The sequence below is a fragment of the Sus scrofa genome, chromosome 9 (genome assembly GCF_054392235.1).
Source record: "Sus scrofa isolate SSC_HxYL_T2T_F1_AM1 chromosome 9, Sscrofa_HxYL_maternal_Yorkshire_Landrace_v2.0, whole genome shotgun sequence".
NCBI classification, from domain to species: Eukaryota; Metazoa; Chordata; class Mammalia; order Artiodactyla; family Suidae; genus Sus; species Sus scrofa.
Window position 1 is genome coordinate 18,115,066 of NC_139391.1, and position 20,520 is coordinate 18,135,585.

At 36.9% G+C, this 20,520-nt stretch overlaps 1 protein-coding gene across 50 annotated transcripts in view; it reads right to left on the reverse strand.

Annotated features, from left to right (window-relative positions):
- Positions 1 to 20,520, reverse strand: part of DLG2 (discs large MAGUK scaffold protein 2) — a 1,974,117-nt gene that overhangs the window by 513,523 nt on the left and 1,440,074 nt on the right. For all 50 annotated transcript variants that reach the window (XR_014814818.1, XR_014814817.1, XR_014814819.1 and 47 more), the window contains one exon: positions 8,788 to 8,924. Coding sequence is in view for 44 of the 50 variants with exons in the window: in XM_084975536.1 (XP_084831662.1) it covers positions 8,788 to 8,924 (137 nt within the window). In the remaining 6 variants the exon portion in view is untranslated. The remainder of the gene's footprint in view (positions 1 to 8,787; positions 8,925 to 20,520) is intronic.

A 20,520-nucleotide genomic window follows, 5' to 3' on the forward strand; every position in this document is an offset into this window, starting at 1 on the left:
AGGCACATAATAAATGTTGAAGTAATAAGCTAAATAAGTTAAAAAATAACAATGTGGCACACCCAAGGAAGGGCGTCAAAATTCCCTACTTAATAGGAAGAATGAGGCACTTGTGTTGAGTCAGAGAGGAAAGATAAGGAATGAAGGCCATTCAACCAACAACACACACTTACTAGACACCCCTTCTGTGTCAGGCATGGGATATAAGAATAAAAGGCTGGTACAGAATGTGAGTATCGGGTTATGTCAGCTTATAAGGGACCTAATCAAAGCTCCAACAGTGTGAATTTCTTGCTCCTTCATTAATCATTGATACATTTCTTAACTTTTCATTTTGCAGAGAGAAAGAAAGAGCTAGTGACAGTGATGTTTTGATTGACTCCAGCTTTCTCTATGTTAGCAGTCACCAAAACGGACAGTATGATAGGAACCCCAGGGCAGTCCACTGGGTGCAGGAAGTAATATATGAACTTCTAAATATTTATCACAGTGATATTCATCTTTCTATTTTTTGTGTATGGTTTAAAAGCGCATATAATATATTAGCAGAGCAATATATGAATGCAATTTGAAGTAGAGAAATATACATAGACTAGAGGAAACTTTCTATGTTTTACTGATGCGGTGTGCTATTAAAAGAATTTTAAAACCACTGGTCTATAGTAAGTACCAATATGTGATGACTACAGAGCAAGTTCTATAAACAGGGTTACTAAACTGAAAATAAAAACAAAAGAAATAAGCAATACAGTTGAAGACTTTAACCCTTTATATAAAAATTATTTATATATAAAACACTGTAACCCTTAAATATGTCATTGCATTTGCATCACACTGTAATTTTATTACATTTGAGAGAAATTAGATGGGAGTCCAAGAAATAATTACCCAGATTTTTTTTTCCTGGTATTTCAGAAGGTACTCTAACTACAGGGGACAGAGCCTAAAGGGTAAACTACTTTGAAATGTCTTTCAGTCCATTACTGGAAATTGCTAAATGATGCTGGGCCAGCTTGATAGAATAAGCATTATCACCGAAGTTACCCTCAGGAGAAGCAGTAGAGCAGCAGCAGAGTGGGGTAGGATGTGATAGGTCAAGGTAGGACTGTGGTTCTTACTCTGACTGCACATTAGAACCATTTGGGAAACTATAAAAATAAAAATAAGGTGTGGCTCTTTCCCCAGAGATTCTGATTTGATTATTAAGGATTGATTGAGGCCTGGGCATCACTAATGTTCAAGAACTTATCACGAGATTCAAATGTGCAACCCATATTGAGCACCAGAGAGGCTGAGTACTCTGCTGAAAGGAATGTGGCTTTAGGAAATTGATATCTGCGTCTGAGTCCAATTTCACAATGTATTAGTTATGTAATACTAGAAATTTGTCATCTTTGAGTTCCAACTTGCTCTTCTGGAAAATAAGAACACCAGTAACAACTGTCCTGCCCCACTCCCAAGTGTTGGAGTGAGGACTCTGAGGGGGTGCTATAGGTGAAAGATCTTTTTAAGGAGGAAGCAGTGTGTTGGTGGGCGGAAAGAGCTTTGTGTAGAGACAGTTACAGCTGTCGGTAGTAGCTAAGGTTGGTCTAAGCAATGAAAATCCTTTAAAGTCGTCTTTATTATTCAGAAAATATCTGCATATTTGAATGCTCTTCAAGGTGATTTTCTCATTAATATTTGAATGAAACTAGGTGATAGTGTACATCTACCGAAAATGATAATTTAGATCCTCAAAGCCAATATTCTATCAGAAAACCCTAGTGTTTCTATTCATATTCCCTAAATCCACTTAATATCCTTACCATAGGATGTAAACTTTGGAATAAAAATCAGAGATGCTCAGACATGGCACATCCTAGAGTGTTCTCCACTGAACACTAGTTCTAGGTATTTTATAAACAATACTTTAAGAAAAAAGTTCCATAATAAAATACATTGGAAAGTTATAGCATTAATCAAAGTTAAATCAGTTCCTTGACTGAAGGACGTCACAGGCGCTTTAATATGCTAAAGTTTGTTGAGAATCTACAAGAGAGGTGAGATCCAGGTTGCAGAATTTCCCAGACTTATTTGACAACAGGCCCTTTTCAGGTGACAGAGGCACGAGACGAACATTTTAAAACACGCTTGAAAAACACTGATCTGAGGCAAAGCAGCCATGGTACTGAAGACAAAACAAAAGACCAAAGATGGACAAGACCTGGCCGAGGTCAGTTAGGTAGAGTTAATGCTTGAATCCCGTTATCCCATCTCTGGGTCCACTGTCTTTGCCCATGACTTCAATGCCTCTACTACCTTTCCTCTTACCTATATCTTCTCTTTAAGCAAAGAAGATATAAACTTATCCTCTGTAAAAGATGCAAGAGTTCTCTCACTGACAGTTTTTCCTTCAAATGTCAAGCAAAGACTGTGGGAAAGAAGAGACTAATATGATAACCTTTAAGTCACAATGAGACAAGGGGCTTTCCCAATTAACAGTTTACGTTGTTCCTGTAAAGAAGACAATTAGGTAATCCTGGATTCAGAGTTTTTGCTCTTTTGTAGAAACAGCTGAAGATCATATTTCTGTAATATGTATAGCTCTGTGTATCATCTTGGTAGGGCTTAATAAAAACCGGTGTGTAAAAATATATGTAAGAATTGGAAAATTATCAATATGGTTAATCTCTGTCCATCTGTCTCATGAAGTTCAAGGTCAAGAGGTCATCTATTCAGCCTGAGATTACGACACTGAGCTACTGGTACGGGTCCATTAAAATCAGATGTCACTGCCATTTGAAAACATAACAAAACAAAATTCTAGTGAATTATAATAAGTGCCAAGTAGCAGGGGAAATTTTAAAAATTATTACTTGATAAAGAGAGCCATCTGAGTGAGAGCCATGAAACATCAGAGAGGTCTGACATTAAAGTCATATTATTTGAAACACTAAGAGGCTCATTGCAAATATGACAGACAGAATAATTTTTTCTTATAGTAGAATCAGTGTAAAGGTCAGATGGTACAATTCTGCCTGAGGTTTTTTTTTTTTTTTTTTTTTTTTTTTTTTTAAGTGGAGGAATAACATCCTAAGGAATCAAGAGAAGGTTTGTTAACAGGGTAATCTATTTAGAGAAGATAAATGGATGTGTGGAAATGTGTAAGGTATCTTAAAAAACTGAGAAGTGGAGAACTATCAAGACATAACTTTCAAACAAAAGTGGAAGAGGAATTGGCATTCGTCATTCTGTTTCTAAGGGAAAGAGCTATTGATAAGGGGAGAGATGTTTAGGGAAATATATTTTGATACAATTTTAGGGAAACATTTTTAACGATGGTTAGTATCTAATGGATAGCTTTGAGGAGGCCTTAAGTTCTCCATCCTTAGAGTGTTCTAGCAGAGGGGAGGGGCTAATTTCATATGGTTGCTTTTCTGTAGGATTCTGATGTACCAAATGAGGGATGGAACAAGGTAACATCTCAGATAAATAGTTTTCAATTCTATAGCTAGAGTATTTAGAGAAAAAAAAAAGTATGCAATATATATGGTATGATTCAGGTGATGCCCAACGTGATAGTTATTTTAGTTGAGAAACTGAAAGATTTATTACAAAACACCCATCTCCCCCCCAAAAAAAAGAAAAAGAAAAAAAAAGAGATTGTAGTCTGACTACAGGGCAGATGCTGGGAGACTTACTGACCTGTGGTGATTTAGGTACAAAAGTCTGAAGAAATTAATGGAGTTTCATTTTAGATCAATGTACTTACAGAACTATGAATGAATAATATATGGAGGAATTTTTCCTACAAAGTGGGAGAAGGGAGGGGGACACATTGTTTTAGAAAGAAGAACAGCTATTTAAAGAAAAATAGACACAGCGTGGTACAGCTGGTAAATCACAGTCTAAATTATTCATACTTCCTTTGGGGGAGGAGAGCAGAAGAGGAGAAGGATAAAGAAGATAAGAATGGGGGGTGGTAAAGGGACAAGGAGGTGGTAAGAATGACAGAAGGAGGGCATTCATGAATATTTTTGGTTGAAGCAAGGTAATTGGTCTTTTAGGGTGGCTACTGTGATTTTTTTTCTTTATTCTCTCCCTCAGGGTCATTTTTCTTTCAGAATATTAAAAAATGAATCATTTTCTTTCATTTCCAGATTCAGCTTGGCAGTTGCCTTGGAAATACTAATTATGTTTTCCTTACATAAGAGGAGAGAGACCTATTATTGTCCAAGGTTCATTTTTTTAAAAACTGCTTTAAAACTCAAAACAGTTAAGGATTATGTCACAGCTATTTTTGAAATCATTACATCTACAATGAATATCAAGAACATAATAATGGAAAAATAGCATGGTGCCTGGAAAATCCTTTGATGGAATTATTTAGACTTTGAGGGTTTTTTTTTTTTTTTAAGAATTTGAATATAAATAAAGCTAAAAGTTTAAACAGAGCTTCAGGAAATGGACACACAACATCTAGCATGATATAACAATACAGTGGTTGAAGAAACACCATAAGAGTTCTAGAAACTACCTACATCTAAACTCATAGAAAAATGAATCAAAGGTGAACTCAGTCGCTTTCTATGACACATGACTTTAGAATGAAACCGTTCTCTTCATTTTTCAGTTTAGCACTCCATAGACAATGGATATCACAAGTTTATTGCATTCGAAGTCAGCAAACAATAACGTTTGTCCTCCTGAGAGAAGTTTTTGGGTCTTATATCCTGATAATATTTTTCTGTTTCAGAAGACACATCATTGTAAGAACAAACTTCACATCAAAGGCAAAAAACAAGCAAACATTATGCCTCAAGAATGAAAATGATAGATCTACTACATGGTATAGTGCCTATAGCTAATAATTCTGTATTATATATTTAAAATTTGCCAAGATGTTAGTTTTTTTTTTTTTTTTTTTTTTTTTTAAGGAGGCGCCTGAGATATATGGAAGCTCCTGAGCTAGGGGTAAACTCTGAGCCATGGCTGCTGGCCTATGTCATAGCCACAGCCACATTGGATCCGAGCTGCCTCTGTGATCTACGTGCAGTTTCAGCAACTGAGCAAAGGCCAGGAATCAAACTTGCATCCTCATGGACACTATGTTGGGTTCTTAACCCACTGAGCCACAGTGGGAACGTCTAAGATGGTAGATCTTATGTTAAATATTCTTACCACATGCACATACAAAATAAGAATAATAATGCTAATAATAGAGGGGGTGAGAGGAAACTTTGGAAAGTAAAGGATAATTTTATGGCTTTGATGGTGGTGATGATTTCATGGGTATGTACTTATCCCCAAAGTCATAGAATTATATACATTAAATATGTTCAGCTTTTATATGTCAGGTATACCTCAAATCTCAGTTAAATGGCATAAAAAAAAAAAGAAAAAGAAACTTACAGTGACTTTAAGTACTAAAGAAGCCAAAAACTCTCAGTTGCAACATTGACTGAACTCATTAATGGCACATTTTTTGTCCATTCAGTTTGACCATGTTTTTTCTCCTGACAGTTCCTTCCTGAGTAATGGCTATTACATGGGACATGCTAGGTACTCAATATATTATTTGTTAAATAAAGGAATTAATGAATGACCGAATGATAACTAAAGGAAAGAAAGAACTGACTGAAAATTCCAGAAAACAAATGCAAAGACAGTGTCCCGTCCTTGCAAGCATGGATGCAAACCAGACTGCCTGGATTTGAAATCCAATTCTGTCCACTGTTAACTAAGACTATGGCTTTTGTCTTTGTCTTTCTGGCTCATTTCACTCAGTATGAGATTCTCTAGTTCCATCCATGTTGCTGCAAATGGCATTATGTCATTCTTTTTTATGGCTGAGTAGTATTCCATTGTGTATATACACCACATCTTCCGAATCCAATCATCTGTCGATGGACATTTGGGTTGTTTCCATGTCCTGGCTATTGTTTTGCCTTTTTTTTTTTTTTTTTTTTCTTTTCTTTTCTTTTTTTTTTTTTGTCTTTTGTTGTTGCTATTTCTTGGGCCGCTCCCGCGGCATATGGAGGTTCCCAGGCTAGGGGTCGAATCGGAGCTGTAGCCACCGGCCTACGCCAGAGCCACAGCAACGCGGGATCCGAGCTGCGTCTGCAGCCTACACCACAGCTCACGGCAATGCCGGATCGTTAACCCACTGAGCAAGGGCAGGGACTGAACCCGCAACCTCACGGTTCCTAGTCGGATTCGTTAACCACTGCGTCACGACGGGAACTCCGTCCTGGCTATTGTGAATAGTGCTGCAATGAACATGCGGGTGTACGTGTCTCTTTTAAGTAGAGTTTTGTCCGGATAGATGCCCAAGAGTGGGATTGCGGGGTCATATGGAAGTTCGATATCACTTATAACTGGAATCTAATATCTAGCACAAATGAACATCTCCTCAGAAAAGAAAATCATGGACTTGGAGAAGAGACTTGTGGCTGCCTGATGGGAGGGGGAGGGAGTGGGAGGGATCGGGAGCTTGGGCTTATCAGACACAACTTAGAATAGATTTACAAGGAGATCCTGCTGAATAGCATTGAGAACTTTGTCTAGATACTCATGTTGCAACAGAAGAAAGGGTGGGGGAAAAATGTAATTGTAATGTATACATGTAAGGATAACCTGACCCCCTTGCTGTACAGTGGGAAAATTAAAAAAAAAAAAAAAAAAGACTATGGCTAAGTTAGTAAAGCTCTATCTCAATTTTTCCCTTTGCTTATATAAAATAGGCTGTTGTGAGAAATACATGTTACATTACAGAAAAGCACTTTTTAAAGTACATGGAGGAGTTCCTGTTGTGGCTCAGCAGTAACAAACCCGACTAATATCCATGAGGATTGGGGTTTGATCCCCGGCCTTGCTCAGTAGGTTAAGGAGCTGGTGTTGCTGTGAGCTGTGGTGTAGGTGGCAGATGCAGCTCGGATCCTGCATTGCTGTGGCTGTGGTATAGGCTGGTGGCTATAGCTCCAATTGGACCCCTAGCCTGGGAACCTCCATATGCTGAGGGTACAGCCCCCAAAAGACAAAAAAAAAAAAAAAAAAAAAAAAAAAAAAAGTACATGGAGCACAATAAATGCCAAATAAATGTGAGTTACCAAGACGGTTATAAAGCTCTTATCTAGCTAATTCAACACAAAAATCATTGACAACTATAAGAGTAAGCCAGTGGGACTAAAAACAACCTGTCTAGAGTCCAGGGATGTGGACACAATGAACTTTGAGGTTCAACTGCCAAAACTTGCACATGTCCTAGAAGTGACTATTCTGTTGAAATTGTATAGGTTGATCCTTCTCAAACACTTCTCACGAAAGTGTTGGAAATAACTGTTCCCTGCAGACATAGATTCAAGAGCCAGTTTTACAAAGGCAGACATATGACTAGATAAGACTAGGTATACTTGTGAGCTATCTTCTATAATTTTTAGTATTTCATTATTATCCTGTAGATTTGATATAAAACAATAAATGGAGGTGAAACAGTTTTATTAGATGCAATCCCCATTTTTTTTTCTTACTGCTTATCATTGTCTCAGTTTTGCATTAGTTTATCATTTAACTCCATGTCTCAGAAATGGTGGCTGTGTGTTGGTGTCAATCATTGTCCAGGACTCCTGAAACATGTAGGTGGCTGGCAAATAAAATAGTAGTAACTTTGTCTGAAAGGAGAAGATGAATGGAATCCACTTATGCAGAACTGAGATTAGGAATTCTTGGAAGTCAGGGGTTGTATCTACACTGGTTGAACAAAGGAACACAGAGAGGCATAGAAATGTACACATCAATCAACCAGATTGTGAGGTTCCCTTTGTTATGCAAAACCCACCTCTCTATCAGTCTGGATTTAGCTGTCTCTCTGGCTGATAGGAGATGGATTACATCAGAGAAACAACCCATGTATAATCTTTGTACCTTGGGTATTTATGAAAATGGGTGAAAATTTATTTATTTATTTATTTAATTTATTTTATTTTTAAATTTATTATGATTATTATTATTTGTTTTTTAGGGCTGCACCTGCAGCATATAGAAGTTCCCAGGGTAGGGGCTGAATTGGAGCTACAGCTGCCGGCTTAAACCACAGCCACAGCAATGCAGGATCCAAGCCGCACCTGTGACCTACACCACAGCTCACAACAATCTGGGATCCTTAACCCACTAAACAGGGACAGGGATTGAACCTACATCCTCATGGATGCTAGTCAGATTCATTTTCTGTGTGCCACAACAGGACCTCTGAAAATTTAAATTTCTGTCTTTAAAATCTCAACAAATAAGATACAATTATACATATACTTTTGATATCTCTTACCACAAAATCTGCTCTCCCTTCTTTTCAATTTCTGCCCAAGGTCACTGCTAGGGACTGAATTGTGCTCCGTCTCCTTAAATTCATATGTTGAATTTCTAACCCCCAACATGACTGTATATGGAGATAGGGATTTTAGGAAGTAATTAAAGTTATTAATTAGATTAGTTATGGGTGGAGCCAATAGGACTCATGGCCTTAAAAGAAGAGAGTGTTCTCTGAACAAGTGCAGAAGAAAGGACCTGTGAGGATGCAGCAGGAAGACAACTCTCTGCAAGCCAAGAAGAGAGACCTCACTAGAAACCGAATGGGCCAGAACTTTGCTCTTAAATTTCACCATTTCCAAAACTGTGAGAAGGTAACATTTCTGTTCAACTCACCTAGTCTACGGTATTTTGTTCAGGCAGCCTGAAGTAACTAAGACAGTCATGCACTGGGACACAAGAGCTTTATAAATACACATATAGTTTTGCTTGAGTCACACTTACCATTAGCAGTCTGTCTCCTACTTGCAACCTTCCATCTTTTTGTGCAGCTCCTCCATCTATAATTTTAGTTACATAAATGCTGTTGTCTCCTGGAATGTGTTGGTTCCCCACACCTCCTGCAATACTGAAGCCTAAACCTATGGAAAAGAAACAGAAAAAGAAAATCCTGTGGTTTTTTTTTTTTTTTTTCCTTAAGAAAGTGCTACGAGTCACATTTTAACAGCCTAAGACAAAAAACCCTTAATTTATTACAACAGTAATAAATAATAATAAGGATTCTATATCAATCAAACTTGTTCTTTAAATATTTGAAATCTATCAATTAATGGTAATGAAGCAAAACACAAATATTGTCCTGCTCATGTTTAGTCTGTGGGCTCATCTTCGTTGTTGTTGTTACTCTAACATAGAGAACAGAAGCAGCACTAATCATTTGGGTAGAAACCTCAATATTTTTGACATTTCAGGATGGAAATTATGGCCATCAGAACATTCCACAAATTCTGAGCTGAGTCACAAGGAAGATACTCTGGATATTTATGTAATAATTTCAGAAAGAGAAGGAAAAGAAGCTTGATGTTTTGCCTTTCAGGTTTTCTTCTCTACCTTTAACATCTTTTAAACTTCCTGGCATTTCCTGCTATTAACTTATAGTAAAGCTAGTCACACACACAACTATAATTTGAAAAGATACTTGCACTCCAGTGTTCACTGCAGCACTATATACAACAGCCAGGATGTAGAAGCAACATAAATGTCCACGGACAGATGAGTGGATAAAGATTTTCTAGAAATATACAATGGAATACTACTAAGCCATAAAAAAGAATGCAATAATGCCATTTTCAGCAACATGGATGGAGCTAGAGATGATCATACTAAGTAAAGTAAGCCATGCAGAGAAAGACAAATATATGATATTGCTTATAAGCAGAATCTAAAAAAAATACAAATGAACCTATTTGCAAAACAGAAACAGACTCACAGAAAATAAACTTTCAGTTACTAAAGAAAAAAGGGGGGATAAATTAGAAGTTTGGGATTAGCATATACATACTACTAAATATAAAACAGGTAGCTAACAAGGATCTACTGTAAAGCACAGGATACTATACTCCATATTTTGTAATAACCTATAAGGGAAAAGAATCTGAAAAAGAATACACACACACACACACACACACACACACACACATTTTTATAACTAAATCACTTTTCTGCATACCTAAAACTAACATGACACTGCAAATCAATTACACTTCAATAAAATAAAAATAAAATATTTAATATTAAAAGAACCCCTATACACAGTCTAAAGAATAAGGAAATATATTATATATTTGACTTTATTATTTTTATAACCAACCACAGAATATCAAATCATTTTAAACATGGAATTTTTCTATTTTGAGATGAATTTTACTATGCTATGGTTTATAAAATTTTTTCTTCCAGTTTTATTGATATATAATTGACACATAGAATTGTATAAGTTTAAGGTGTCCAGCATGATGATTTGGCTTATATATATATATCACGAAATGATTATGACCATAAGTTTAGTGAACATTCACCATCTCATAGAGAAACAAAATCAAGAGCATACAAAATTTTTTCCTTGTGATGAGAATTCTTAGGATTTACTCTCTTAACTTTCATACATAACACACAGCAGCATTAATTATATTTGTCATAGTGTACATTACATTCCTAGTACTTATTTATCTTATGAGTGGAAGTTGGTACTTTGTGACTGTCTTCATTTAATTTCCCTTCTCCTCATCCCCCACCTCCTGGTAATCACAGATTTGATCTCTTTTTCTATGAGTGAATTTCTTTGTTTCTAAAGTATACTTGACCTACAATCCTATGTTAGTTCTTACTAGAGAACATAGAGATTAGATATTTCTATACATTCTAAAATAATCACCATGATAAGTCTAGTTATGATGTGTTACCAAAGATACTGCATAGTTATTAACTATATTTCCTATACTGTACACTTTATACTTGGGACTCATTTATTTTACAACTAGAAGTTTGTACCTCTTTTTCTGCATCACCTATTTCTTTCTTCCCACATTCCCCTCTTCTCTGACAACCACCTATTTGTTCTCTGTATTTATAATTATGTTTCTAATTTATGTTTGTTCATTTGTTTGTTTTTTTAGAATCCATATGTATGTGAAATGATACAGTGTTTGTCTCTTTCTGTTGGACTTATTTCACTTAGCATAATATCCCCTAGGTCCATCCATGCCGTCACAACCAACATCTTTCATTTATATTAAGCTATAGAGTGATAACAGTTATAGCTATTAAAAATCATTATGAGACCATTTTAAAAGAATGCTTGATAGACTCTTTAAAAGTATAAGAACAACAAATAGCATCCTTCTCAGAATATGACTGAATACTCATTCAGTACAATACTTATAGCACATATTTTCATGACATTTTGAAATTACAATGTGAACTGAAGTTTGGCACTTGTCATCAGCCTCTACCTGGATTAAACTATGAGCCACTGCAGCTGCCAGGCCCACAACACCCCCTGCGCAGAGCTCAGGGTGGATATCAGGAGTGAGGCACTCTGGGAAAACTGGAACAACAGGTCTTCCGATAGTCAAATATTTTTAGGAGATTTTATGTGCCCAATTCTTGCATCACCTCATATCTAGAAAAACACTACAATTCTTCATAGTGTTGTCTGCTCCTTATGGCTGGTAGTGACCTTCAGGAGACCAGCAACAAACTTTTGTAAAACGTGTGCATGCTGTATGCACTTCCCCCTCCACCTTTATCACATATGTCCTGATAGTCCCCCTTTTCCTCCTTGTGTTGTATTTCAGCCCAGTTATTTCAGCGGGCATTGCAGTTAAGGATAAAGATTGTCACTGTCATCTGTGAGAGCCTTTGAGTCCTGCAGGCCGTGAAAACTCAGGATACTGGCCTTGATAGAGGAGGTGCATATCAAAGGAAAGATTTCAGTGAGCCCAGGCCTCTTTTGTTCCAGCTCCATGCTCTTTGTTGCAAAAACTCTTATATATCCTAGCTCCTCTCTCACTGCCTCAGAGGGGTTTCTCAGGGTTACCTGAGATTTTAAAAACTATATTTTAAAAATTTTAAAAAGATTAAAAAAATGTATTTATTCGATACAAGCACAGTGAAATGGAGTATTTTTTTTTTTTTTTAAACTTTTTAGGGCAGCATCTGTGGCATACGGAGGTTTCCAGGCTAGGGGTCAAATTGGAGCTATACCCGCCAGCCTACACCACAGCCACAGCAACGCTGGATCTGAGCCACATCTGTGACCTACACCACAGCTCATGGCAACGCCGGATCCTTAACCCACTGAGCAAGGCCACGGATCGAACCCACATCCTCATGAATACTAGTAGGGTTCCTTAATGCTGAGCCACAATGGGAACTCCTGAAAAAATATTGAGTAGGGCTATAAGCTGCTCTCAAGATAGCACAAATGATTAGTTAATCAAAACAATAGTGTAGGAAATTATAAGGTAACATATCTGGAATTATACTTGAAGTAAAATGATTGTTTTATTAAATTAACTATAATAGTTGATAACAATAAATGGAAAATGGATTTAAATTGATAGGGAAGTTAAAATAAGTGTTACTTAATTTCCTACTAAAGTCAATAATTATGCTGCATAGATTGCTAAATGTACTTGTTTGCCTCAAATTTAAAGAATTTGTTTATCAAGTGAAAGATGACCAAGAATAAATAAAATGTCCCCAATTGACTTTTCCTATGAAACACATCAGCTCATGTTTTCCAAAACTGTTCCCTCATATTTATAGGCAATGATAAGGAAATTAAAAAAAAACATATTTACAAAAGTTTCATAGCCATATGCTAGGTTCAATATACTGCATTTATAATAGTATAGAAGTCACCGCAAACTGTGGACCAAAGGTGAAAACCAATCCAAGGACTCTGATTTATATCCACTATGCTAACAGTAAATGCCACAGATAGTCTGAGTTACGGAAGAGCTAAGAAAACAAATTACTTCTGTAAACAAGGCTAAGCTGAACAAAGGGAATAACATGTAGCTGACATTTGAAGTTGAAGATTTTACCAAGACAACCAAAATCGCTATGGCTTTTGTAGACATAAATACGTCAGCTAAAAGGGAAATAACTTTCCCTTCCCCAAGATTAGATTTAAGTACTTTTTTTAACTAGTGACTCTGCTCCAGATGAAGTATATTTAATAGGAACTAGAGAACTAGACATTTTCCCTGATTTCTCTTACTTTGATGGAACATGGATAGATTTAAAAATAATCAACATTTATTGATTATTGCAGATATTCAATTCCGTGTAATACGGAAATGTGTATCTTATGTCTACATCCAGAATACAAGGTTATTTACAGGTAGAAGTATCCATCTATGTTATGAAATCAAATCTGTTCCTATCCATTCATCTATCCATCCATCCACCCATTTATTCATTCACTCACTCACTCACATATCTATCTCCTGAGTACATACTATGCATTGTATAAACAGCTATCAGTTGTAGCCTCTATAAATGTAAAGAAATGAGTTGACCAGAAACTCTATAGAAGTAATGATCTAAGAGTGCATATAAGTGAGTGTGGTTGAACCTGGCTGAAACAGTATTCTAAATATTCTAATCTCAGATGATGCTGAGATTTGGAGGGCTGCTCTGTGAAGACAAATGTGGGCTAGGGCCAATGAGCAATTAAGACCAAAGCCAAATGATCCATTTGGAGACATGGTTTCCTTTCATCCACTCTGTTAAAGCAGGGGTGGTCTGTCTGCATTACAGGACCACTTTCTCTTGCCTCATTTGCTAATACCCCCCTTCTTCATTCCACTCAGGACACACTTACTGCCTTAATATTTCTAGAACACGCCAGACACACTTTCATCTTCGGGCATTTGCTCTAGTTGTTTCTGCTGCCTAGAATACCCTTCCTTCAGGGTGCTGTTAAAATTTCAATTTCTCTAGGAGCCTGAACCTGACCTCCCTATTTAATATTGTCCCCTAACAGTACCCCCCAATTCCTCATACTGCTCTACTGCTCAGTGTCCCTTAGCACTTATTACCTTGTAATATACTATATAAATTATCTATGTACTCATTTAATTTTTAATTGTCTGTCTCCTTGGTGACATGATGACAGGGATTTTTATCTGTTTTGTGCTACACAGTGGAACAGGGCAGGTGCATAGCTACCTCATAAATGCGCATTAATTGAAAGAAAGAATAAACAAAGGAATAGAAGAAGACAAGGAAAGTTGCCTGTCTCTGAGAAAGACTCCCCTTAAAGTCTTTTTGACTCTTTTTTGGCTGAAAAATGAGTGCAGTCAGTAGGAGTTGATAAATGTACACAGCATTACACTGCCTCACATGACCTCTGGTTACCACTGCGTCTCAGTCGATACAGAGTTCACGCTAAGCACTGAGCAGCAATGCGGCAACAACCGAGCTAGCTGCACATCCTGATTCTTACATCTACTAACTGTGTAAATTGGAGACCCAGTTTCCTCATCTGTAACAAGGGAATAAGTATATCTATGATTTTTAGTAATTGGCACATGTAGATTCTTTTATAAATTAAAAAAATTTACACAATTTTAAAGGTTACTTTCTTTATTTTGTATTAAAGTATACAATGTTTGTGCCAATTCCTGCTGTACAGCAAAGGGACCCAGTCATTCATGTATATATATATTCATTTTTATTTATTTTTTCATTATAGCTGGTTTATAGTGTTCTGTCAATTTTCTACTGTACAGCATGTTGACCTGGTTATACATACATGTATAGAGTCAACAGAAGTGATTAGACATAGTTCCCAGTGCTGTACAGCTGGATCTCATTGCCCATCCATTCCAAAGGCAGCAGTCTGCATCTATTAACCTCGAGCACCCCATCCACCCCACTCCCTCCCCCTCCCCCTTGGCAACCACAAGTCTGTTCTCCAAGTCCATGATTTTCTTTTCTGTGGAAAGGTTCATTTGTGTAGTATACTAGATTCCAGATATCAGTGATATCATATGGTATTTGTGTTTCTCTTTCTGACTTACTTCACTCAGTATGATCTCAAGTTCCATCCATTTGCTGCAAATAGCCTTATTTTGTTCTTTTTTATGGCTGAGAAGTATTCCATTGTGTATATATACCACATCTTCCTAATCCAATCATCTGTTGATGGACATTTGGGTTGTTTCCATGGCTTGGTTATTGTGAATAGTGTGGCAATGAACATGCGGGTGCATGTGTCTTTTTCAAGGAAAGTTTTGTCTGGATATATGCCCCAGAGTGGGACTGCTGGGTCATATGGTAGTTCTATGTATAGATTTCTAAGGTACCTCCATATTCTTCTTCATAGTGGTTGTACCACCTTACATTCCTACCAACAGTGCAGGAGGGTTCCCTGTTCTCCACACCCCCTCAAGCATTTGTTATTTGTGGACTTATTAATGATGACCATTCTCACTGATGTGAGGTGGTATCTCATGGTAGTTTTGATTTGCATTTCTCTACTAATCGGGGATGTTGAGCATTTTTTCATGTGCTTGTTGGCCATCTGTACATCTTCCTTGGAGAAATGTCTATTCAGGTCTTTTGTCCACTTTTCAATTGGGTTGTTGGCTTTTTTGCTGTTGCGTTGTATAAGTTGCTTGCCAGTTGCATCATTTGACACTATTTTCTCTCATTCTGTAAGGTGTCTTTTTGTTTTCTTTTTGGTTTCCTTTGCTGTGAAAAAACTTGGCATTTTGATTAAGTCCCATTGGTTTATTTTTCATTTTCTTATATTATCTTCAATCATAGTCTATCCCAAGAGACTGGATATGGTTCCTTGTGCTGTACAGTAGGACCTCATTGCTTATACATTTTTTATTACTTAAACATTTTAAATGAAAGGTTGCTTTCCATTTATAGTTGTTACAAATTGATTCTTGATAAATAGAAATTCTCTGCTTTCAATAGCTCTCAAGTTGTTTGGAAAAATAGATCTCTAAACACCTTGACATAATTGAACAGGCTAGGATAAGTTCTAAGGTTCTGTAATGGGACTATGTTATGTGAGCCCAGTGACTGACTTTCTTTCTTTCCTTCTTTCTTTCTCTTTCTTTTCTCTTTTCTTTTTTCTTTTCTTTTCTCTTCTTTCCTTTCCTTTTCTTTTCCTTCCTTCCTTCTTTCCCTTCCTCCCTCCCTCCCTCTTTCTTCCTTCCTTCCTTTCTTTCTTTCTTTCTTTCTTTCTTTCTTTCTTTCTTTCTTTCTTTCCTTCTTTCTTTCTTTCTTTCTTTCTTTCTTTCTTTCTTTCTTTCTTTCTTTCTTTCTTTCTTTCTTTCTTTCTTTCTTTCTTTCCTTCCTTCCTTCCTTCCTTCCTTCCTTCCTTCCTTCTTTCCTTCTTTCCTTCTTTCTTTCATTTATGCCTGTGCCTATAGCACATGTAAGCTCCTGGGCCAGGGATGTGACCAAAGCCACAGCTGCAACAACACCAGATCCTTAACCCACTCTGCAACAAGGGAACTCCCATGATTTACTTCTTGGAAAAGCAGGAGGAGAATAAACAAAAGGTTTAGCACTTGGGCTGGATGCTGAATATTATGTTGGAATTGATCAAGGAGAACACACTTTTCAAATATATCCAGACTGACTAAATGACTAAAGACTTAGTTGCCTTGATTTAGGTCATACAATGCTCATAAAAACCTCAAATTACCTAGGCTGGAAATTGAGGCAGAGATGCCTGGCACACACTCCAAAACTGTACTGATAATAATGTAAGCTACAGTGATCCCTAACAGGATAAATACGATGAGTATTATGAAGATTTGAGCAAGGAACACTCAAATATTTTTGGTAAGTGATCAATTTAGAGAATCGGTTATAATATTGAAAAGATGTATCCATGATAAAGAAATAGCTATGGATCATCAAATGTTGGCAGACTAATCAATTATAAAATAAACTGAGTGACAAGAATTGGTAGGTCTCACCCTCAAACACTGCACCCTCACCCAGCACCATAGACCGTGGAATGTTTGGCTATTAAGAATAACATTAGGAGTTCCCGTCGTGGCGCAGTGGTTAACGAATCCGACTAGGAACCATGAGATTGTGGGTTCGGTCCCTGCCCTTGCTCAGTGGGTTAACGATCCAGCATTGCCATGAGCTGTGGTGTAGGTCGCAGACGCGGCTCGGATCCCGCGTTGCTGTGGCTCTGGCGTAGGCTGGTGGCTACAGCTCTGATTCGACCCCAGCCTGGGAACCTCCATATGCCACGGGAGCGGCCCAAGAAATAGCAACAACAACAACAACAACAACAACAAAAAGACAAAAAAAAAAAAAAAGAATAACATTAATGATGCCTACATGTATACCAGTAATAAACAAGCTGACAAAGAAAAATATAAGTAATAAAAATCATGAAAGGAAGTAAAAGTAGTGGATATTTCACTACTCTGGAAAAGGAAAAAAGCATGTGAGATTTAAACATGAATTCCCCAAACAAAAACTGATCTGTTTAATAAACATGTGATGTGCAAATAATTTCAGGACTGCATATAGAGTAAAGCTGGGTTTCTCTTTCCGTATTTACCGCACATCCTCATGTTAATATCCTCATGTTAACATAGGAGGTACAGGTGGAAAAGAATGTCTAAAGCTTTTGCTTTTTTTGGGGGGCCCCACCCATGGCATATGGACTTTCCCAGACTAGGGATTGAATTAGAGTTACAGCTGCCAATCTATACCACAGCCACAGCAATGCAGGATCTGAGCCGTGCCTGTGACCTATGCCACAGATCGTGGCAGTGCTGGATCCTTAACCCACTGAGTGAGGCCAGGAATTGAACCCACTTCCTCATGGATCCTAGTCAGGCTCGTTAACCACTGAGTCATGAAGGGAACTCCCAAGCTTTTGATTTAACCTTTTTCGACATAAAATCTTTCCCTCATCCTTTGAAAATAGAACATGAGGCGTGACCACAGTTCATCCTTTCCCCTTGTTTTTGACTACACTGAGGAGGAGCAGGTGTCAATGAGAATGGAGGCCAGAAGGCAGAAGTCTTGGGAACACAGGCTGATATTGCATCTGAGCAGCTTGGAATAAAACCCCCAATGCTTGAAAGAGTTGGATGGTTACAATGTACCCAGATAGTCCTTATGAATGTAAACAACTAAGCCCATGGTGACTTATAATCATTCAGTAACTTGGTCCAACTTTCTTTTATGTGATTTGATTAGGAAAGTGATCTAGAGTATCTCCAAAATTTAATATTACTAAGGAGACTGCTTCTGTCTAGGTTATCTAAGACATCTGCAAGGCAGGGTGCTCAATGCTTTACAAAAACACTAGTGTTATTCTGTGTATTCTGACTACATGTTTTCAAGAAAGGAAATACAGAATCCATCCTAAACTCTGGTAGGCCTTGTGTTAGAAAACACCCACCTACTAAGGCAACTTCTGGATGTGGATGCATTTCAATTGACAAAGGAAAAACTTTACCTGTGGGTCTACAGATAATACCCACCTGTTTGTTAACCTGTCTGGTCTACACAGATAACAGACTATTTGACATCTCTTCTTTAGGAAAACAAAAAACAAAAAACATTGCTTAAAAAACATTGCTTCACCATCTTTTTGGGGGACACAGTTCAGCTCATGACACTGGCACTGGGAAAGATAAATACGAATAGGACACAGTTCCTGCCCTCATGGAGCTCAGTGCCAGGGTAGAAGAAATGAGAAATACGCAGTGCATAAACAAGTGCTTTCAAGAAAAGGCAGTCGGGGTCAGAGAAAAATTTTTGGAGATGGTGACAGCTGAGCTGAGCCCTGCTGAATGGCTAGAAGAGAGAGACAGCGAGTACTTCTAAGCAGAGTGAGATGGTAGCTTGCAGAAATAGACATTTGGCCTTGATTACTAGGGTCCAAGGAGTGAATTGGGTTAGGAGGAAATGCTAAAAATTTGAGGCTGGAGAAACATAGGCTCATGAAGTTCCAGAGGTGTTATGTTAAAGAATCTGTACACTTTATTAGTGGCAATTGGAAGACTTTGAAGAGTTTTAAGCAGGGGAATGACGTGATAAGATTTGGTCTATCCCAATTTTCTCATTAGTGTTTGCTACTGTTTAAAATATACATTAAATTATGTTATGTGGAGGATGACCTATTTTTGTGATAAAGCATAATTTTTTTTTCTTTCTCATATGCTTGTCTTTTTTCTTCACTATATTCAGCTATCAGTCATTAAAAGCCACTTGGGGAAACTTCTTTTTTCCTCAATCTTACATTCATGATTTAGTTTGAAATATTAGCTTTTCCTAATCTCTCCCCTACTCCCTGTTTGTCATAGTTTACTCATCAAAACCAAACTTTTGAAATATAAAATATAACTAACAAGCATTTGTCATCTGCTAAGAATCTGAAGAGCTAAACCATAAATTCATAAATTCATTTATAAGTATATTGTAATTCACCCAAGATTTCAAGTGGGCATTTTCAGCAGACGTCTGGCTTCACTACTCCGCTTAATCATCCTCATGGGGGCTCTTTGTAAAGAGAGATAATTGGAAAATCTGGATTCATCCGGGGTCCTAGGAAAGAGTGAGCAAGGATGTTTTGCTCACTATGACGCAATGTAGGACTTACTCACTATGGCTCAGGTTTATGAAGTGGCTCACCAATATTTTTAATATGTATTGTATGATTTCAGACGTGCTAAAGAAGATGTTTGAAACATGAGTGACCGAGACTCCCTTATTATATTATGTATGAAAATTATGTATATATCTTCAATTATACAATTGAACTCAAACACCTTGCTTTGCCAAAACGTTTTTTTTTCATTGGGACTAAAAATCATGTATATCAATTTTAAAAATCTTTACAGCAACCTATTCTATGTTGCATATCTAGTTGTACAAAGCATGCAGCATGTGCCTTTGGATTTAATCTTATACTTTCACCTAAATATGTTTGATTTTTTATAAAGAAATCATGCTATAGATGATAATCTACTTAAGGATTGCTTAACACACCTCAGACGGAAAAATAAATACGAAGGCATCACATGTTCTGATTTAAAGCTATATTAAAGAGGTATACTAGTTAAAAGACTATGGTACTGGCAGAAAAACAGACAAATAGATAATGGAACAGAATTGAGAGATCAGAAATAAATGAGCACACATAGTCAACTAATCTGACAAGGAAGTGAAGAATACTCAAAGGAGAAAAGACAATTTCTTCAATAAATGGCTCTGGGAGAAACTGACATACCACTGTATATCAACTATACTCTAATAAAAAAAGAAACGAATTTGGGAAAATTGGATATTCGCATGTAAAAGAGTAAAAGTAGATTCCCATCTTACATCACTCACAAAAATTAACTTGAAATGGATTAACGATTTAAATGTAAGACCTGAAACCATGAAAGTCCTAGAAGAAAATTCAGGAAAAAAAAATCTTCTTGATATGGGTCTTGGCAATGAATTTTTAGATAACAGCACCTAAAGCATAAGCAACAAAATAAAAAATAAACAAGTGGGATCACATCAAACTAAAGATCTCCTGCAGAGCAAAAGAGACAATCGGCAAAGTGAAAAGATAACCTACAGAACAGGAAAAAATATTTGCAATCATATTTCTGGTAAGGAGTTAATATCCAATATATACTAAAAACTTATGTAACTTGAAAGCAAAAAAAAAAA